We start from the raw sequence: 21953 nt of genomic DNA, 5'->3' as shown, positions 1-21953 counted from the left end.
TTGGTGAGGCTTGACAGAACTCTTGAAAGCAGGGCAGAGATAACAGTGAAGAGCCAGGAGTAGACCTCACTCAGCTCTGCAGTGCAGGGTCCCCAGGCCCTGCCACTTCCCCACCATCATTCTAGCCTTGGGAGGCCTGGTGGTGGATTTCCTTTGGATCTCTTTTCTGGTCTACCTTTGTGTTGTCATCAGACACAAATTGGCTGGAGGGAAGAAAGGAGCCTCAAGGCAGCTGTGTTTAGGTGAAAGATCAGTATCTGGTTTCTCCCTCATTTATAGCTTTTGTTTTCTTTCTTTCTAGAATATGTCTGTGCTGGAGAATCACCACTGGCGATCTACAATTGGCATGCTTCGAGAATCAAGGCTTCTTGCTCACTTGCCAAAGGAAATGACGTAAGTGCTCTGAGATGAAACAGACTGATGTGCACAAGTAAAGATAAGGTGTTCTCTAGGGTGTGCTTGGGACCCCCTGCGTGAGTGGCTGAGAGCCAGCCGCTGTGCTTCCTGCCTGCACTTGCTTGTCTATCAGAGTGTCAGTTACCGCAACCCAGAAACCAGAATCTCTCTGTGTGCTTTGAAAGGGCCTTGGACAGTCTCTGACCCAAAGTCAGGAAAAAGGATAATAAACAACTCTCAGCTTTCACACTCTTCAGCATCAACTCTCTGCTTTGCCAAATTCCTGTCCTTTATGTTAGTAAAATTGTCCTTCCATTTAGAATCAAAGAATAAATATTTGTCAAGAAGGAACATAGAAATTCTCCAGCTAGATTTAGGACTAGTTTACCAAAGTGTGTTTTGTAATTGCCAGTCTTAGCAAAAATAGTAATTAGAAATTCTTTTCTAAAATGCCTTTTGTTAAGTAATTGAATTGGGCCCAGCAATTTTTTCACCATTAATTTGTCTAATGAATCTTGCATTTTAAACAGAAGAGGAAATCCTAGTTTCCTGGTCTACTGTTCATTAGCCCCAGTATGTAGGCCGGATCTTAGCAAGTCCAAGGCCATTTCTCAGGGACCCAAACTAGCTGCTATCCTGTCTTCCAAGGCCACCACTAATTCTGATTTGTTTAGTGAAAATATGCAGAACCTGAGGAAATTAGGTGAGTGACAAAAATAGATGACTGTACCCTTCTTAATGACAAGCACATAACTTGGGGTCAAGGACCAAGTGGCATTTCCCCATAGGACTAGCAGAATACTCTGTGTTGGAGGTTTATTCCTGGCCTCTGATACTATCTCATGCTGTTTCCTACTACCCAGAGGAATGTGGAGTTTGCAGGAGGAACTTTGGTCCTGATAACGTTTTATCCCCTGGAACTAAATAAAACCAGTCCTGATATATGGTATAAAAACATGTGCCTTTTACTAGAATAATAAATTGCAAAGACAAAGAACTAAAAACTTGAGTAAGAAATCAAAGAAGGAGAAAGGAGGAAAGAGGGGGCTAGTGGGAGGGATAGGTAAAGAAAGAAAAAAAGGGAGAAAAGTGAAGACAGGAAAGAAAGGGAAAGTAAGAGAGGGAAGGACCCAGGATGACCAGCCTTGTCCCCAATAATACCCACATTAATCCTACTTGGTGCTCAATTAATATTCATTTCCTGAGATACTCCCCACTCATCTCTATGAATTCCAAAAAAAATACCAAATTCATATGTCTTTGCGAGACACATGTAAATGCTTTTGCTAGGAGTATAATTGCTGTGCAATGATATATGTGAAAAGAACTCATAACAAAGGTTGTCGTAATCATCATTATTATTCCCATCCTCATGCAAATGCTTTAAAATCATTTTCCGATATTTAAAAGCAAGACAGGGTAACTCGAGAAATTGAGAATATTTGAGAAAAGTATTGGTTTGAACCACATGAAGTGGCTGATAGTCAAAACCAGAATATTGGTGATTTCATAAGGTTCAACCTGTTAAGAAAAAGAAAATTGAAATGACTTATAATCCTGCCATCTGGAAATTGTTAATGTTATTCTGATTGGTATATATCCCTTTAGTCTTTTCTCAGTACAGCCAAAATTTAAGAAAACAGGGGGGACTTAGTTTAGAGTTTATGTCCTGATAATTTTTACTTACCATAAAGACTATTCCACATAATTAAGCCTGTTAAATTAAAATCATTTTATTGGCTACTGGCCAAAATGTGCCAAAAGGCTGTAACTATAGATTATTGTTTGAAATATGGTTTCCAATTATATGGTTTCCAATTTTTTATCATTATGAATGATGTTCAGAATGCATTCTTAAACATGTATTTTTATCTCAGACTCGGATTTTTTCCCAGAAATATTTGTGAATAGAAATTATTGGCCAGAGGGCTGGGGAGATAGCTCAGCTGGTAGAGTGCTTTCCTTGCAAGCACTAAGGCTCTGAGTTTGATCCCCAGTACCACAAAAAAAAAAAAAAAAAAAAAAAAATTATTGGCCAGAAAGGTCTGAATGTTTAAGATTCCTGTTGCCTATCACCAAATATATATGATATATGCGGGGCTTAAGGAGCTGTAGAGAGACAGAGAGAGGGAGATTCATAAATTTGTATAAATTTCTTTTAATTTATTTTAGTTGTAGAAGGACACAATACCTTTATTTAATTTATTTATTTCTATGTGGTGCTGAGGATTGAACCCCATGACTCACACATGCTAGGCAAGTGCTCCACCACTGAGCTACAACTTCAGTCCCTAGCATAAAACTTTTAGCTAAAATGACATTGACATTTCTCATGTATTTACTGGCCATTGCTATTTATTTAGAGAACAAATTTTTGGGTTTGGTCTTTTTCTATTTTCACATAAGTGCTTTTCATTTGTAAGAACTCTTCATACAGTAGTTATATATTGTACATACAGTTGTTATATGTTGTAAAAATTTTTTTTTTTATTTTTTAGTAATAGTTGGACACAATACCTTAATGTTTTTTGTGGTACTAAGGAGCAAACCCAGGGCCTCACACATGCTAGGTGAGCACATTACCACTGAGCCACAACCCCAGCACCATTGTAAAAATTGATTGAAGTTTTTAGTTTGTCTTTTAATTTGATTCATAAAACATTTCACCTAACTAAAATAGTTATATTTTCCAACTGTAATACTCATATCTCAATTAATGAATACTCATATCTTACAGAATGTATATAATATTTAAAATATAAAGAAGAAAATGAAAACAATAATCCCACTAAACATCTTTCTAGTTTTTTTGCTCTTTGTATCCTGCTTGTTAATATAAAAATAAAATGTTATTTTTTTCATACTAATAAATAAAGCTATATTTCATATTTACTAATTGCATAGGATGAGTGTATCAGGGCTTATTTAGCTAATGTCCTATTTGTTAATTTTTGTGATCTTTTCCTCCCTAAAATGTTTTATTATTGTAAACAATAAGTACCCTTGTAGCACTTGTCTTTACTGTTTGCAGCCTCACTAACATATTAATAGAAATTTGCAGATGGACTGTTAAATTATTTCTACCATCAAATGCTTTTAACACTGATTCCTAAATTACCCTCCAGAATCATTGCACTAATTTACACTCTCACAACAGAGAATGAGGAAGACCATTTTACCCACACCACCAACTGCATTAGGTATTGCAATCATTTGTTAATTTAGCAAATTATTTAGCAGTTACTTTCAACCCTCACCAATAAAAATGGAAGAAATAGTACATAGCTATTTTAATTTGCTTTTTGTGATGCTAAGAATATATATTATTACTTCCTATTGGGGGGAATTTCTTTTCTGAGCCACCTATTTTATAATGATTATTTATATTGTTTGGAAATAGGTTCAAGCTGTATGTATAGCTTACTAGAAAACATGAATTAATGATCTTTGAAAACATACCTGGTGGGACTATAAAGCTTATAAAATACACTGTAGGGAAATTTTCCATCAGAATTGGGAATGATTTCTTAAATAGGAGAAAAAACTTAGTCATAAAAAGATGAATAGACTTAGCTATATTAAAACTTAAGATTTCTTTTTTTAGTAAAGCACATCTTAAGGAAAGCAGAAAGACAAGCAACAATGTAAGAGATGTTTGCAACACATAATTTTCAAAGGCCCAGTATTTAAAATATATAAAGAATTCTTAGAATCAATAATAAAAATAAAGACAAACTAATTGAATAATAGAAAAAGACTAGAACAGAGACTTCACCAAAGAGGAAATACGAATGTCCAGTACACATGTGAAAATATGTCTAGTCTCCGTAGTAATCAAGAAAATTTGTGTAAAAACTCCAATGAGTTACTCGACATACTCATCAGATGGCAAAAAAATGTAAAAGGTAGCAATGTAGAGTAAGGAGAATCTTATCTTTTAATAATGGCCTAGGTAGACTAAATTTAGCCAATTTACTACTGTAAATTTATAAAATCATTTTGAAAATAACTGGCAATATCAAGACTGGGGATGTGGTTCAGTGGTAGAGTGCTTGACAATATCTAGTAAATCAGAGCTAAATATGCCCTGTGATCCAATCATTTAATTCCTGGGTATTTCCAGTTATACAAGTGCTAGAGAAACTTCTGCACATGTATAACTGGAGACATATAAGGATGTTTGTTGTGATATTTTTCAGAGTTGTCAAACACTAGAAACAACTCAAATGACCATGAAAAGTAGAATAGATAAACATGTTGTAGTTTATTCCTACAATGGAATACAATATAATGAACATGGATGAATTTCAGAAGCATCATTTTAAGCTAAAAAAGAAAGACATGAATTAATACATATCATATAGCTTTTAATTCAAAAGTGGTTAAAATCATATCATTTAGACATGCACGCATAGGTAGTAAATTATTATAATTAGTATAAAATCATTAAAGCAAAGAGCAAGAGGTGGTAACTCCAGGCATAGGGGAAAACATAATGGGAGAGACAACAGGGCTCTCCTGGGGTCCTGGCAGGCATGTTCTTAGCCTGGGTGGTGATTAGATGTTCACTTTGTATTTATTCATTGAACTCTACATATATGCTCCATGTACTCCTCTTAAAACATATTTTATTTTTAAAGGTGAATTTTAAAAGTAGTTGTGGATCCCTCTTTCCACTAATAACATTCTACATGTGAAATAAAGCTCTAACTTGCTTTATTTTTACAAAATATCCCATTTCCCCTATACCATTTTTTGGCAAACATCTCCCTTGCCCACTGGTTTGTAATGATGTCTTAATCAGCCTTTTCGTAAATTCCTTTATATTATTTTGGTCTGTTTTGTGCTGTCATTAGACTTCCCATCCCATCGTGCCAGTCACTGTTACCTTCTTCAGTATTATTTCTTTTATGATACCATTTTCTTGCTCCATGAAAATCTTAATGTTTGAACTAGTTGGAAGTCTCTAGAAGCACAATCCAAACTCCTATGATTCTGCAAGTGTTTTTGTGTTATCCTTAAAGCATGGATTTCTATCTGGCTTTCAGTGCCTGCCCCCTCGGAACCATGGGGTTACATACACTTCCACAACTTTGTTCACCTAAGGTTTCAATGACTCTGTGCGGGTCTGGCATACCTCCTGTCCAAGGATGGGAGACATGCTCTTAGGCTGTGAGGGACTGGGACCCTGTGCAATAAAGAGAATCAAAGGTAGAAATGAGATTACAAGTCACCTGGTGATGAGGAAATCAATCATCCTCCTCAAGGGGATTTGCTCTGTGTGTGTGTGTGTGTGTTTTTCTGTTTCATTTTTGTGGCTGCAGACAGGATATTGAACAGCAGCTGGGCTCCCTGATCTTGGCAACAGACATCAACAGGCAGAATGAATTTCTGACCCGATTGAAAACTCACCTCCACAATAAAGACTTGAGGCTGGAGGATGCTCACGACAGACACTTTATGCTTCAGGTAAACAATGACAACAAAAGCTTTAGCCTTGCTCAACAAAAACCCTCAGGGGCATGATCAATAATTTTAGCACATTTGAGAAGACATATCTCAGATGGCATAAGTTAGAGTAGCGACCTAGTTTATTAAAAGCTTCAAGTCACATGAAATTGTTAAGTGGTTTCCAAGCAAGCAAAACCTTGGTTTCACATCAGTAAGTTGATAATATCTCACTCTTCCTTGTTCAGTAACTATTTCACCACAAAGTAACCTCACTGGAAGGTTGCATGCAGGCAGCGTCTACCACTTTTTTTCTTCTTTTATTACAGTTTGGGGGAATCAAACACAGAAGGGTTTTGCTTGTGCTAGGAAAATGCCCTACCACTGAGCTACGCCCCAAGCCCAAGTGTCTGCCTCCTTTTATGGTTCGGTATAAAATTGACTAGTGTGATATCTGTACAGTTTAAAAGAATGTTTCTATAACACAAAAATATATTATGTTCATTATAATTTCATCAAAAATTTTAAAAAAGTAGCTTTCTTTTACCTAAAACCTAAATTCAATAGGTTTTGCTTTATATCCTTTATTCCTATTGTAATCTGAGGTTTACCATTTTTAGACATTGAGAAATAATTTATTTTAAGTTGAACTGAATTGAACTGGGTCAGGCTCAGTCCTTTCTGCTTTACTCCATGGCAAGAAACCATTTGTAAGGTGAGTGAGAGCAGGGGTAGAGGGGACCTCACAAGTAGAAGTCTGACCTGGTGTCCAAAGGAAAGCCCTCTTGATCTTTCATTTTCTCTTGTCTTACTTTTTTCCTTTTGGCACAAAAGACTGACTGTGTGGACCCTGAACTCATCCAGGTAGACCAGATTTTAGCCAAGGAGCTGGAGACTTGCCTGTCCACTCTTTTTTATTCCAGGCCTTCACACCCAGCTCCGTAACTGTCCAAACTGGTCCAGTCCTTCTAGAACATGCCCTGCTCCCAGCTGCAGAATGATACCTCCCTCCTTTCTTTCTTTCCAAACTAATTTTCTGATACCTGAGTCTTCCAAGGTGAACCACGTGTTTGCTTTGAGTGACTTAGTCAAGTTGTGAGTGGCTGAAAGATTTGGCCTGAGCATTTGCATATTTTAGAAGGAAGGCTTGCTGACTCAGATAAATTCCAAAAGGGCAGAACCTGGAGGGAACTTCTGCCCCATACCTATTCCAGCATATACTGATGGGCCCACTAAGTAACCAAACAAGGAAATAAGTAACCAAACTTTCATCTTCATATAATCCAAGATTCTCCTGGACCCCAACATGGCTAACTGTTTATGATCCCAGGAATTTGGGTCAAAACTATAGACTGCTGGTGGGCAGATCTCTTGGCATCAATCTCTTAGTGTTGGTGTTAGAAGCTACTTGGTGGGAATTCAAGGTAACCCTCCTAGGGTCATCATCACATTGACAAAAGCTGGCATCCCAGATCCGGACCAAAAAGTCCCTAAGTTCGCTGCGCAAACATGTCACTCCTAGGTTTGATATGATTCAGTGCCCTGGTAGCAGTCTGAGCTTATTTACACGTGCAGATACTGGCACATAAATGCAAACACATGTAACAAGTGATGTATGGAGTGGGTCAGCATGAGAGTGAGTGACACGTGATCTCACTTGAGCCTGGCCAGGGTCCCTGCCATTTCCCTGCCTGGAAGAGTCCAGCAACAAACAGGCCATGGCTATCCTTGGCCTGCCCACCCCAGGTCTCTTCCAGGAAACTCCATCTCCTTGGATTGTGGCTCTTCTCTCTTTCTCACTGCTATAAAGTGGGAGTTCTAAATGAAGGGTTTTGTATGGTTATAAATAACTGCTGTTTCCTAAAGGGGCATGTCAGGGAGGCCCTCTATAAATTTGGGCCTGGTACCACTAGGCTGGCTGACTGATATGACAGCCCTTTGGCTTTGGGTCCACATGCAATTGAAGGGTCATCCTCTGACAATCCCTCTCTGCCCTGTCACCTCTCAGATTGCCTTGAAGTGTGCTGACATTTGCAATCCTTGTAGAATCTGGGAGATGAGCAAGCAGTGGAGTGAAAGGGTCTGTGAAGAATTCTACAGGCAAGGTTAGTAGCCATCCCACGGCAACTGTGTTATCCCTTCTCCTTTAAGGCATCTATCCTAATAAAACAGGAAATGGCTGGTCTTATGACATTTGTTCTTTAAATTTGTATTATCCTAACCTTTCTCTTTAGCTCTCTTGCAACCATCCAAATCTTCTGTGGGGAAAAAAAAAATTAGCAAATAACATTGATTTGCTATGGCAACTGATATTAATGAGGCATAATAAAAAAGAGTGAAAGTAAGACATATATATATATATATGTATGTATATTATATTAGACCAAGCTACACCTGCATACATATAACTCTCCTCTGTGGATATAATAATGTGAGGGACAGCTTGATTTTTACCCTGACCTTAATTGTAATGAGTTGAGCAAAGCCTAAAGGCTAAGTGGCATTTGGGGTCACTGTCTCCCCTCAGATAGAACTCAAATCCTTTTGTATGCCTTTCTTTCTCTTTCTCAGACAAAATTAATAGTTAAATAGAACATAACTGACCCAAAGTTGAGTTCATCCTTTCAAATACAGTTTCAACATTGATGCACAAGAATTTTGCTGTAAAAAGACAAATGGCCCTGAGTTAAGGTATAATTTTTTTAAAGATTACTCTCCTTCAGAAATAAGGCAATGAATTAGCAAGCGGGACCTTGCCATTAGGTGGAAGATTGGCCTTTAAACACAGCCTTGTTTCTTCAGGCCTGGTTTCAATGTCCAGGATGTTTGTTCAGGCATCTGCGGTGCCCTCATGCTAGTGACAGGATCAGGTTGGAGAGGCTGAGAACAAACAAAGCTTGAAGTGTCCCACAGACCAGTTCTGTGGGGAGGTCAAATAACAGTGAGCCCTTTGGAGAAGCCTCCATTGAAAGATGTGTCAGTGGCATCGTGGTGGCCCCAAAGACAGAAGACAAAGAAGAATTGAGTTCATGTGGGGCCAGAAGGCTCTGCTCACCACCTCTGCCTCTCAGAATACAAGTGCTCATGGAACGCCTACAACTCCGTTTAATTATACCTGAACTGAGTGTGAGTGCTGAGAAATCAAAAGCTCAGTTCTAGTTGCCATGATATAAAATCTCCTCCAAGGGCAAAGCAAAAGGAAATATGATGAAATTAGAGCAAAGAGGTTTTGTATTAGGTAGGATAAGTACTTTCTTTGCTCGGTGATGTATAAACTACTGAAGCAGTGGAAGAGGGGCTAGGATCTCCATCTTGGAAATCAAACAATGGGGTAGAGAAAAGATTCCACTCTGTCCCACGCGGTTTTGACTCAATCCTGTGCTACTTCTGGCATCAATTGTGGTTTAAACCTTGTATTTGCTCTTCTAGCTCCTTATTTAAATGTTCTGTTTTGCTTTGTATTTGCCATACCAGGGATTAAACTCAGCACTGGAGATTGGGAGATTGAGCCCATTGAGTTACATCCTCAGTCCTTTATTTTTTATTTTGAGACAGGGTCTCACTAAGTGGCCAAAGCTGGCCTCAAACTTGTGATCCTCCTGCCTCAGTCTCCTGAGTTGCTGGGATTATGGGCATGTGCTACCAGGCCCAGCCACTTATTTAGATTTTGAGCAATTTGAGGCAGGGACCATAACACTCATGCAGATATTAAAGCCCATAGTGTTAGTGAGTCAAAGTTGTTAACTAAGTGGAGAAATGGCATCAGTGGTGACCTGTATCTCTTTGCAAAAATTTATCCCAATAATATTTGCATGTGCAGCATTAAAAAATGGGAAAAACCTAGAATATTTGTTACTGATCACTAAAGGTGAGCTTTCACACACTTCTTTGGCTTGTCTCCTGGCAAAGGAAGGAACAAAGAAAGATTAGGTCCTTTTTACTTAATAGCTTCTAGCAGAAGTTCTGCTTGTTTTGAGAATAAGACCAGATTATCTGCTCATCTCAACTGTCTGTCCTCCATACTGAATTTTTTTTAATTCTACAAGGATGACTTGTATAATTTTGATTAATTCTATTCTAGTTTGCATTTTAAGATTTGGACTTAAGTGCCAATTCATCCCAGTCTGCTCCTAGCAGATAAGTTTCCATAGACAAAGTAATTCATGATGTCAAGCAAAGGCAAACTCTAAAAAATCAAAGTTGAAGACACAAAGAGAAAGGGAAATGAGATTCTATGAATTCAGAAAAGTGTTAGATTCTCAGAACAGAAATTAATATTCCAAATATGATGCATCTCCTTCCCCACCCTCAATACCTTAAGAAAACCCTGTTTTGACTATGGATTGGTATCTCCTCAATAAACCCAGTTTCCCAACACTTTTATCACATATATGCTTCAGTCTTGTCTAATCCTCAGCAAAATTATGATTTTCCTCTGAACAAAGCCCCATTGGGGATGTTATTATGATTAATACAAAGAAGTATCTGCCAGTTTGTTTTCTACCCTCAAAATAGTAATCAGCAAAGTTCTTGAAGAGGAAAGACTATTGGACTTTCATCTTTGTGCATTGATTAGTAAAATGCCTGAAGCATACAAGTGCTTTGTAAGTGCCTGTTGAATAAGTGAAACAATAAATAATCCCCTTGGAAGACCCCTAATGATAGAGATCGTAGGGGAGGACTTGGTGCTGAAGAAGCTGGGGTTTGGGTTGGGAATTGAAGGATGGGTTTGGCCCTACACTTACCAGTATGGTAGCCATGAGGCACATGCAGCTAACTAAATTTAATAAAATTTAATAGGATTAAATTTTAGTTTCTCAGTTTTGATCATGTTTCAAAGGGCTACCAGAGTGGGCAGTGCAGAGAAACTTCCATCACTGAGAACATCCTTTTGGATGGCACTGGACTAGAGGGAATGGACATGGACAAAGGCACTGGGTGGGGGGAGGTGCTGCCCCTGTTTTGTGGACAAGCTCCTTCTCACAAAAGGTAAGAATGAGAGAACCGGGAGGGTGCTGTACACCTGGGTAAAGTAGAGAACACGAGAATGGGTGCCATCTTACAAAGGGCACCCACGACAACATGTATAGTTGACATGGAAGAAACACATGGAAGCCAACTAGCTAAGTAGCAAAAATTAAGAATGAGTTATTAAGAGACCAGAGTAGGGTCAAGAAGAGAATGAATGAAAGGGGAAAATGAGATCTTCTAAGATTGGAAAAAAAAAATAGGTCAGATGCCTTGAGATAAGGGCGAGGAAGGACAAAATCAAAAATGATTCCTCCCCAGTGTTGTGCTTTACTGAAAACTCACTAGTAGCCAAAACATGGAGATAAGGAAAGGAGCTGCCTTTATGAAAATTCATGTCAATACTATATGATATCCTGACATTATTTTTGTAGCTTCAGACTGAGATGCTTCTCAAGTGAGATCTTTTTAGTCCTTCTACCCCATTTCCTATCTACTTATTGTTCCCAGTTGTCTCAGGTAAAATCAGACTACAGAGAAGCAGTGAGGAAATAGGAGAACAGGAGATCCTGTTTTCTTGACCTGGAATTTAAGATCAGAACCTTTATTTCATGTTAGAAAACTTTGCTTAGTTGTAGTCTGTTTATATAGATCTTGTTCAAAAGTATTCTAGTCCTAGAATGCACCTATTTACAATAATCCCATTATAATGGTCATTGACTCCCTTTTCTTTTATATATTTAGGCAAGTCACCAGAGCAAAGCAGAGTAAGTAAGTGTTAACAAGTACCTGACTGTAACAAAGCAGGTGACAGTAATCCCCAGAATAACTTCTTCCAACAGGGTCATTAAAACTATGGACATGTTTTATGAATTCTAGATTACCAGTGTGTTTCTTCCTCTTTATTCTTAGGTGACCTTGAACAGAAATTTGAACTGGAAATCAGTCCTCTTTGTAATCAACAGAAAGATTCAATCCCTAGTATACAGATTGGTGAGTTGAATTCCTTGTCATTTTGAAATAAGCAGTTTGGCGACTCTGCCAAGAGTCACAAAAAAAAGATCTACACGTGGGTTTCCAAAGATCAGCACTGAAGGTCTGAATGGTTGAGTCCAAATACACACTATAATTGTGACAGATCTCCTAGATAATTTTTAATTATAAAAATAGGATGTAAGCTTTGTTATAGACCCTTAACTAACTCAGTACTAAAATTACAGTATTAACTTTGTGATTTAGAATAGAATCAAAATTGAATCAAATAAAAGTAACAAAAATCATCTATTCAGATTCTCTTTAGCATTGAAGGATAGGGAGTCCCCATAATGAGACCACTGTGGGTCCCTGTTCCTCATCCCTAACCCTCACTCCAAAGACCCAGTCACCTAGAGCTCTGATCCTCTTGTAGCCTGGTATCCCATGTTTCTCTACTCTGCACATAAAAACTTACTTTCAGTCTCATTCTCTCAAAACCATATTGTCTTTTTAGTGTCCATTTTGGTAAACCATTAAAGTGCAATGTCAGTGCATCCAAAATAATTATTACTTTATATAATTATATTATGCATAAGATCATGAACCAAATCATATGGCAGAAATTTTAGGCAATTAAGTGAAGAAAATATTTTTGCTCCAGTAGGAATTTCTATCACACCTTAAAATACTCCACTAATTCCATCTACATTTAAAACCAACCTTTCTTCTCCTTGCAATTCCCTTCCATACAATCCAGACAGAACTTCAACTCTTTTCCTTATAATCTCTGGCCCTGATTTACACCAGTTCATGTTTTTTACCTCTTCCCACAGACCTCAGGCAGCTTAATGCATTCACAGGACTGCAGACTTCTGCAAAGCTCAAGGCTTAATGCCTTCACACTGGGAAGGAAGAGGGCATCTGAAAAGATCAAATGAAGATGGGGAAAATCTTAGCAAATTAGAATGATTTGCTGAACATCACTAGGGGTCAGGTCTAATCCACAGTCCACAAGAGAGTCATAAAGTCATCCTCAGGAGATAAGTAAACCCAGCAATAAAGATTTGAATGGAATATACAAATATTCAAATAGGCATGTTGGGCTTATGAGATTAAAGATGATCCCTCTTTGTCCAGATTACCCTTAATTGCTTTGCTGTTTTCACAATTAAATGGATTCCTATCCCTGAAAATGAGAGAGGAACTATAAAAAATAGAAACCAGGGAAAATGGCAATTCAGAATTGTTGAGGCCAGTGAAGCATCGGCAACAGAAATGTAGTCTGAGGGTCCTAGGATCCAGTTCTGTCCTGTCAGACACTTTAGCCATGGCAATTCTGCAGATTCCGTTCCTAAGCCTGATACTCGCTGTGTTAAACTCTGACTAGAAAGAAGTGTGCCAAGCAACTGTTAATGACATTTTGAAGCACACACACACACACACACACACCCCAAACAAAAACATTTATACTGTTAAGTACACAACCTACATTTGCAAGACAGCCTGATTTCAGAGACTCTGTCCTGTGGTTGTCATGAGAACACACTGATTTTGTCAGATCATATGTCCTGATTTTTAACTCAGGAAAATGTGGTTACCATAGATACCTCTTTTAAAAACAGGTGGAGATTGAGTGAATAGGGAAATCCCGTGGATGGTATACCAGCACACCTTTAATAAAGAGAAAGAGACAGTGATTATAATACAGCTCTTGGATCATAAATCTTTCTCCCTCTCTGTTCCACATCAGCCTGCTCTTATTGGTTCAGGGCTGTGAAAAGGGAAGAAGATCAGGCTAAGCTGGAAAAACACAGATAAACAAATAGATAAAAGTTGGGTGGGTGCTGCAGGCTCCAGTCTCCACCATGACAACAATCTTCCTATAAGTCCTAAATAATGCAACTCTTTCCTCTGTCTGAAAATGTCCCTTTTTTTTTTTTTTTCTTCCTGTCCCAATCCAAAATGAGAATTTTCTGAGTGCTGGTCTTAGTTATGTGTAGATCAGATTTTCTAGGTAAATAATTTATAATGACTCAAGTGGACCCAGGTGGGTTTAATAACCCGCCCCACAAATTCACTCCTCCACTCTCTCCACCAAATTCTGCATTTTAAAAAGAAGGTATTGAATCAAATGAACTTCTAACTAGTGAAATCTACAGAAAGATGAAGAGGAAGAGGTTTTCCTGGAATCCATGTCCACTCCACTCCTCCCTTCCCCCACTGCCTTCCCTCCAGCAGGATAATACTGCCACAAAGTCATCTCATCCCTGGAGAAGAAATGGGCTAGGCCATAGTGCAGAAGCTTTGTTTATTTGAAAAACTGCCTCAAGATGCCTATTCAGACTTTAAAATTGCTTTCCTATTTAGTGTCAGAAGTATGTGTTATCGGAGAAGTATAAATGCAGACATATAATTCCAGGGAAACTTCAGGAAAAAATGTTGATTTTTTTTTTTTAAACATTGGATTTGTAACTTGCTATACTTGAGCAAATTTAATAAATATTCAACACTTCAAACTTTAGAATAGTATCATTTTGCAAACTAGCTTTTTATATATTGAATATTTAATCATTTTGTAGTAAAATACATTAGAAATTAGATTGTGAAGGAGATGAATAAAATCAAGAATAGCAAATAAAATGGGAAATCCTTTTTACTGTTTCCCTATATAATCTTAGCAAAATGACAAATGCAGACATAAAGCCACTGGCTTAACTTTCTTTCTTGGGTTCAGGTCATATAAAATGCTCTCACAATATTTAAATCATATTTCTCGTAAGATGAGATCATACAGAAATACACAAAAATCTTTTACATTGCTTCATCCCGTTCCCATCTTTCTATCATTCTCAAATGTCAAATTTCTGCTGGTTATTCAATAAAAAGATGATCCAATAAAGCCTTGTAATTCACATGCCTTTAAACATACAGTTAGTTGTTGGAAATTTTTTATTAAGCTGAGAAACATTTACCTTTGCTTCCCATACTTACACTTCAAAAAAAAAAAAAAAAAAATACACCAAAACTTAAATAAGTCCAGGTTTATAATTATTCCAAATATTCTGACCTGGGCTGAAAGTTACCTTTGCTTAACAGATTATGCATAATACGAATAACAAGAAAGTTGCAAGTTTAGGAGAACAGACATGCAAACAAAGAAGTCTAATAGCAAACAATCTTCTGTAGTAGTTGAAGTGGAACTTTTGCAGATAAATATCTGGATGGAAAGTGAATGAAGGCGGGTTCAGTGGTGGGGAAGTTAAGACAAGAGGATCGAGAGTTCAAAGTCAGCCTCAGCAATTTAGCGAGGCCCTAAGCAACTCAGCGAGACCTTGCTTCTAAATAAATTATTTAAATGTGCTGGGGATGTTGCTTAGTGGTAAAGCTCCCCTGGCTTCAATCCCTTGTACAAAAAAAAAGGAAGAAGAAAAATGAATGAAAACTTAATTTACGTGAACTTGGTTATTTAACATAGTTGAAAACAAGCCCAAACTACAACATGATAATCTTAGGGAAAAAATATCGTATAGGGTAAAAGTACGGATTGATTCTCCAGATAGTCTATCAGCGTAGTAGCCCTTCCTGATGGCACCTGCCCTTTCTTCCCACCCAGGCTTTCCTTACTTCCAGCACACACTTATGTCTTTCTCCCTCTGTAAGTAATAACAGCCAACGTTTACTGAGTGTTTACTTAGTGCAGGAGCATTTAAGCATTCTGCACGTGTTAAGTCATTTAATTGTGGCAACAACCCTGTCTTTGGTTGGTACTCTTCTCAGCTCCTTTTCACAGAAGGAAACTGAGGCACAAAGAGATTAAGCATCTCCGGCTCCTAGGTTAAAGGTGGTGACCATATTTTGCTGCCTGGTGCCAGCCCCGGGCGGGCACACTGCGGGTCCCCAGTCGTGCTTATGAAGGACGCGTTTATGCCTCCGGTGACAGGTTGCCTTGCCTGTTGCAGGTTTCATGACCTACATCGTGGAGCCACTGTTCCGGGAGTGGGCCCGCTTCACGGGAAACAGCTCCCTGTCGGAGAACATGCTAAGCCACCTCGCACACAACAAGGCCCAGTGGAAGAGCTTGTTGTCCAAGCAGCACAGACGCAGGGGCAGCGTGGGCGGCCCGGACCACTCGGGCGCGGGGACTGAGAAGGAGGAGCAGACTGTGGCTGAGGGCGCCGCACCCTAGTGCCGCCTGCTCGCGCCCTGCGCCGCGGAGGACGTCCTGCAGCGCCCCGGAGAGAGCCCTGCGTCCGCCACCTGGGTGTCCTCGGGGCTCTATCGAATGCCTCCTTCCTCCCACTGCCTGCCTCCCCCCTTTTCCCAAGTGTACAGAAGCCATTTGTCACCTAGCGTTAGCTGCCGAAAGGAGCAACTCCATTCAAGAACGTGGGAGCGGATTTCAGGGGCAGTCGCCCTTCAAGGAGAAGACTGGGAGGAAGAGGTGCCTCTGCCACGTCCCCCGCTGGCCCTGGGTCGCAGCAGCTCCTGAGTCCCGAGAATCTTAGGGTTTGCCATCTGCAGGATAAAAACACCAGCATATTTGGAACTCCAAGGATATTGGTCTTAAGTGCAAGAGCACAAATAAGAGCGTGAAAGAAAGTACCTTCTATTTTAATAATAATTATTATTATAAGAATAATAATAAATCTTTTTAACTTTTATATTTTATGCACTAGACAAGGGATCTAAAACTCTGGACTAAGATTACTCAATGTACCCAAACTTGAACAGGGGTTCATTGTTTTGTTACTGACTTTATGCCACTTTGGGTCAGAAATTTGGCATCTTCTCAATTTAAGAAACCGCGTTTCCTATCTGATCTGGGGGAAGGTGCTGTACAGTTCATTCCTTTGCACCACTAGCCAATCTGTCTTTTATGGATTCAGTGACCTGTTTATATTCACACATGTACATTTTCTGTAAATACCAAGCGCTACTGATTCCCATGCCAAAATACATAAGTATTATGGGATTGCTACCTGTATAAACAATGGCACTGTGAACAGAATACTGTTAGTTTTAATACATGAGAATGCATTTGTAAATATGATATAGAGTTTATTAATATACTATTGTTTGCAGATAAAGGCCTTAACTTTAAACACCTTTCATCTTCTGAAAACTGCCCAACTTAAATACTTAACAGATGTCTTTCTGAACTGCCTGCCCATGTCCATCTTTATGCTTTCCAGCTTTAGGTCACAAATCCAAACTGAATAAAGTCTTGGAGGAAAACATCTTTGGAAACTTCATTTGCATTCTGCTTGAGACCATAGTTTTAATCTATGGCACCAAGCATGGTTTCCTCAGATTAATGAGACCCTTCGGCAAGCCTGAAGTTTACTTTTCAACGCCAACAAGTTTCCACACTGTTTTAACCAACCAGCTGATAAGCTTGTGTTTATGTGACTCTTGCTATGGAAAACGGTGGTGCGTCAGCCTCAAAGGAGACATAGGAGGTCTCAAAAACCTTCTATGACCCTGCCATCTAACCATCAGGGAATTCCTGGCTCCCATACCACACATTCATCTGTTATGGCTACAGTACCAAAGTACCTTTGGTCTATGGTTAGTAAGTATTTCTTTGGTGTTAATAGTAACTGGATTTTTCTTTTTCTTTAATGTCATGTGAACAACTAACCAACTGTTTAGCTGAAGTTAATATTATTTAAGCAAAGAAACCATTTCAGTTTCATGACAGACTTTACCTTCCTGGCAGGTCACTGTGGTTAAATATGGCTGCAGTAAGGAGAGGCATCTTGGAATTTTGTCGCCATTTTTCCCGTAGACACTTGACTACAAAAGCCAATTCTCACAGCATTCTTTTCTAGTCTTATAAACTCTGTATAATGAACTTTTTCTTTAGAAGGCTTATCATAACGGATGTTAGTTGGAAATTGTCGATGTCCCTTTCTTTTTACCTTGAACAGTGTGGTAGTGGGAGAATGATCATTTCTGCCATGATCAAGCCGTTTCTTAAATTCAAAGGACAGCAGCTCTCATTTCCCAAATGCAACTGGTTTGGTTTTTCTTTTTTCTTAACATACAAAAGAAATATTAGAAACTTGACTGACCTGTAATAAATTCCTATAGGAAGACAGAGGCTTTCAGAGTTAAGGTTTGGGGGGAAATTTGAAAAGTTGGTTACATTTTCATTAAAGGAAGAGAAATTGTCAATGGTGCTGATGAAAGTGTGAAAATCCTAAGAAATGGGTAGATGATAAGTTGAAATTACTGATATGGATAAGAAGGGAAGTTATAGAAATTTAACTTTTGTTTTCTGCAGTAACTACGAACTGACATGTGTTTCTCTCTTTAATATGTTGAAGCTCTCAGCTTGGTGAGGCGCCAAAAGAAAATATGCTGGATGGATTCCTGTTTCCAGGCCACTCTTACTTTGGTTCAATGATGCAGAGAGTACTTTCACATAGTCTATTTTTAATGTGTCTGAGATCAAATCAAGAAAAGCAATTGCTGGGGACAAGAAAGTAGAGATAGGAAAGAAGTCATTGTTTTAGCTAACGGAGCCTCTACCTTGAGTTTAGGAAATGAACTTTATTTAAATTTAAGTATTTCATTATTTAAATACCATAAGATCAAGGGTTTTCTTGGTAGTTTTAAGAATTTAGAGCAAAATTGTTTCTGTACAATTAGTCCTCAAGAAAAGCTCACAGACAAAACTACCAGACAACCTGTGGGCAAGTCTATGAGGGATCTACCAGGACCATAAAAATCTGAGGGTGAGATGGGATATATAAACACGCACCTGTCTCTTTCATTTGACTCCCTGAAGGTTTCTTGAGTTCTGCATTTGTTGGCAACAGAAAGAAAACTATGAAAACTCTTTTTTTATTGCCTTCTCCAGGCTTTCTTGTAATACTACCATTGAAGTCCAATTACTAGTTGAGACACGGCTATCAGATCATCCATGGATTTTTATCTTTACAATCTCATTCTCCTAGCCCATGGATCATCCATTGTTGACTTAACAAGTTTAATTCTGTCCTTGCTTGAGAAGAAAAGACTCAAAGGGCTATTTTTAGTAAGCTAAAAGCAAAGTCAAGATCCAAGTAAGAGAGCGAGAGAGTATATACGTCACTGCCAGACGTGAGAGGCAGAGCCTGCTTTTCCTCACAAGAGCAACAATGAATAGTGAGACCTGACTCACCAAACCCTGGCCTCTCCATAGCTCCCTGCTAGGCTAAGTAGAAACCAGCTGTCTCCCTGCTTATGGCTTCCCACAAAGAGCCTTGGAGCGTGTCCCGCATCCCCTATCTTCAGATACTGCTTCCTTCAAATCATGGACTTGTTTTATAATCTTTTCTCATGTTGAATCAGATATGCTCACTGACTTGGATTTGGTTATGAGCTTGTATCTCACTGTATTTCTCATGCTTTGTTCTTTTAAGCAAATTCTTAAAATTGTGTCATTTTGTGTACACATGTAAGGTTTGAAAAAAATTGTGAGTTTTGCTCAAAATGTGGCCTAGATACCCATTGGCATGTCTAGATGAACAATTAAAAATAAAGATAATTTCTTAAAAATATCGCAATATGAAATATCCTAATTCTCACTAGGTAACATGTTATCAGACCATCAGTTGGAAATGTTCAAGGAAAGAGCACAGATGCAGACATAGTCTGCATGACTCATTCCTCTGAAGGACTGATGTCAATGAAGACATCACTTGGCAGTTAAAGGCAAGTTAGGAAATGGGCCACCCTTCAACTCTACATTTCTCTGGAGTCCTGATATTTTTCTGATTCATATTTCTCAAATTCATACATTATTGGGAATAAGATACTGAAAACATATGAGACTCAAAGCAAAAATTATTTTTGAAAAATAGAGTCTCAGATTTCAGGATTAGAGGCCACCAAGAATAGTAAAACAATTCAGGCAAGACAGCTGAGTGTCCTAAATCTATCTCAAAAGAGAAGACAGAAAGAACACCACCCGAGTTTCCCAGACACAGCCTACATGTTCTCTCATATTCGTTTTATTGAGATTTGTATTTAAAATTCCACTGATTCCTGAATGTCTTCCCATGTCAGAATGCAAAACCACCTTTTCATTCATGAATGAGAATTCTATATCATAAAGTTGAAATCAAAAGATAGATCCCAGTGTATTGCAAGAAAAGTTCAGACATAACTTTCAAGTACACATGGGAAACAGCTGCTGTGTTTCAAGTGGGCAGAATTGACTCGAGCAGGTAGATTTCAATTGAACAAATACTAATTGAGTATATACTATGTGCCAGATGTTGTGCTGCATATTGGAATGTAAAAAGAACTGATCCCTCAAGGAGCATCTGGAATAGTGTCAAAGATTGGCATTACCTGCAAGTGCTTCTTAGAGAATCTGTGAAACTGAGCAGGCTCAGATGCAGCCAGAGCTTCTTCATAGCGTTCAACATCATAGAAGCAAATAAGCTTCCAAAGCAAAAATGGGTCTCAAGTCTGGTTCTGTCAGTAACTTATTCTGTAACTTGAGGGAAGTTACTAAAAACACTAAAATTATTTCCAGTGAATAAAAACTTTTATGGAACCGTCGTGGCAATTAAAAGAGATTACATACAAAAAGCATCCACACTCTCTTCAGTGCATGGTAGACTTTCAATAGATAAAATTTCTCTTAAATTACAAAAAAAGAGTTGACAAATAATCATTGACACATGGACGAGAATGGGGACAATTAATGGAGTGTGTAGTAAAGAAGAACCGGTGATTTTACATTAAGAAGTCACACTCAATTTTGGAGTTGTTGACAGATTGGTTAATTTCTGCCTTTATTTATTTGCAAGATTGGGTCAAAAGATGATTCCTTCAATCTGTTGCTCAAGGCAGGTTCTGCCCCAGCTACTGCCTGCTTTTCTGTTTAGTTCTCTAGATAAAAGTAGACCTTTTTCCTTTTTTTTTTTTTTTTTTTTTTTTTTTTTTTTTTTTGCCGTTCTGCAGAAATTTCTGTGAAGGAAACACACTTGAAAGCAAAATGAGAATCAGTCACCTCCCTTGTTTCTCTGCCACCAAAGCCCTCATTTCCGCGGATCCTCTACAACAGGTCCTGAAAATCTGTAGGACTTTACAGGGCTGGTGTCTCCCAGGATTCACTCACACATTTCTAAACATATTCTCAGATACAGCTTATTGTCTGCCCTATAGCTGGACACAAAGCAGAGCCACATCCTGTCAGAGATGGGAGATGACCATCTCCTTACTCCTTGGAAATGCAACAGACTGTCAAACATTTGAGTAATGAGTAAATAAGAAGCTTTTAGCTGCAAAACAGTCCCTGATAGACTTTTTATTTTGTGTTAAACCAGAGAGATTATTAGAACAATTTTATGTTTCAGTTGATATGGTTTGAAAATGCATGATTGCCTTGTCTTAGTTATCTAAGCAACAATATATTATTAACTTAATTGCCTGAACTGCTTCACATTCTAGTATTGCAAGTGCTGATTTAATCTCCAGTAATTTTTTTTCCCTTTTAGGGAAGGAATGGGGTAGAGTTTTAAAAGTGTGGGCTTTGGAGTCAGACAAGAATTTCAAATTACTCATTATCACTTGCTGTTAAACCCTAAGCAGATAATTGCCCTCTCTTTACCTCCATCTCCTCATGTAAAAACTGATAGTAACACCTTCCTCCTGGGGTAGTTGTGAGGCTAAAATTAAATAACAAAGACAGCATGATTTCTAGCAGAAAGGGGGTTATTATACTTTGGATCTGGAATGTCTCTCAAAGATCCATGTGTTAAAAACTTGGTCCTCAACTTGTCAGCACTGAGAAGTGATGGATCCTTTACGAGGTGGGGTCTAGTGGAAGGAAGTTAGCTCATTTGGGTATGTGCCCTGGAATGGAATGTTGAACCCTAGCTGCTTCCTGTCTCCTTTCACCTCCTGGCTGCCATGAGGTGAGCTGCTTACTCTGCCATGCATTCCTGCCATGATTTGCTGCCTCACCACAAGCCCAAAAGCAATGGAGCCAAACAACTGAATGGTTGAAACCAGTATGGACTGAAACCTTCTAAACTGTGAGCCAAATAAACCTTTCCTCTACAAATTGATTACCTCAGGTATTTTGTCACAGTGACAGAAATCTAACAAATATTGGAGTACTCAACAAATGTCATTTAAGGGGAAAAAAATCCTATTAAGTGGGG

General features: G+C 38.5%; 1 protein-coding gene across 2 annotated transcripts in view; it reads left to right on the top strand.

The window, feature by feature from the left end:
* Positions 1 to 19334, top strand: part of PDE7B (phosphodiesterase 7B) — a 301759-nt gene extending 282425 nt beyond the window's left edge. For both annotated transcript variants that reach the window (XM_079146232.1, XM_079146231.1), the window contains 5 exons: positions 302 to 393; positions 5721 to 5865; positions 7853 to 7949; positions 11725 to 11805; positions 15747 to 19334. In XM_079146232.1, coding sequence (XP_079002358.1) covers positions 302 to 393; positions 5721 to 5865; positions 7853 to 7949; positions 11725 to 11805; positions 15747 to 15973 — 642 coding nt within the window. In that variant the 3' untranslated portion in view covers positions 15974 to 19334. The remainder of the gene's footprint in view (positions 1 to 301; positions 394 to 5720; positions 5866 to 7852; positions 7950 to 11724; positions 11806 to 15746) is intronic.
* Positions 19335 to 21953: the final 2619 nt, after the last annotated feature.

Source organism: Sciurus vulgaris, assembly GCF_902686455.1.
Source record: "Sciurus vulgaris genome assembly, chromosome: 7".
NCBI lineage: Eukaryota > Metazoa > Chordata > Mammalia > Rodentia > Sciuridae > Sciurus > Sciurus vulgaris.
This window is presented reverse-complemented; position numbering and strand designations above follow the sequence as displayed.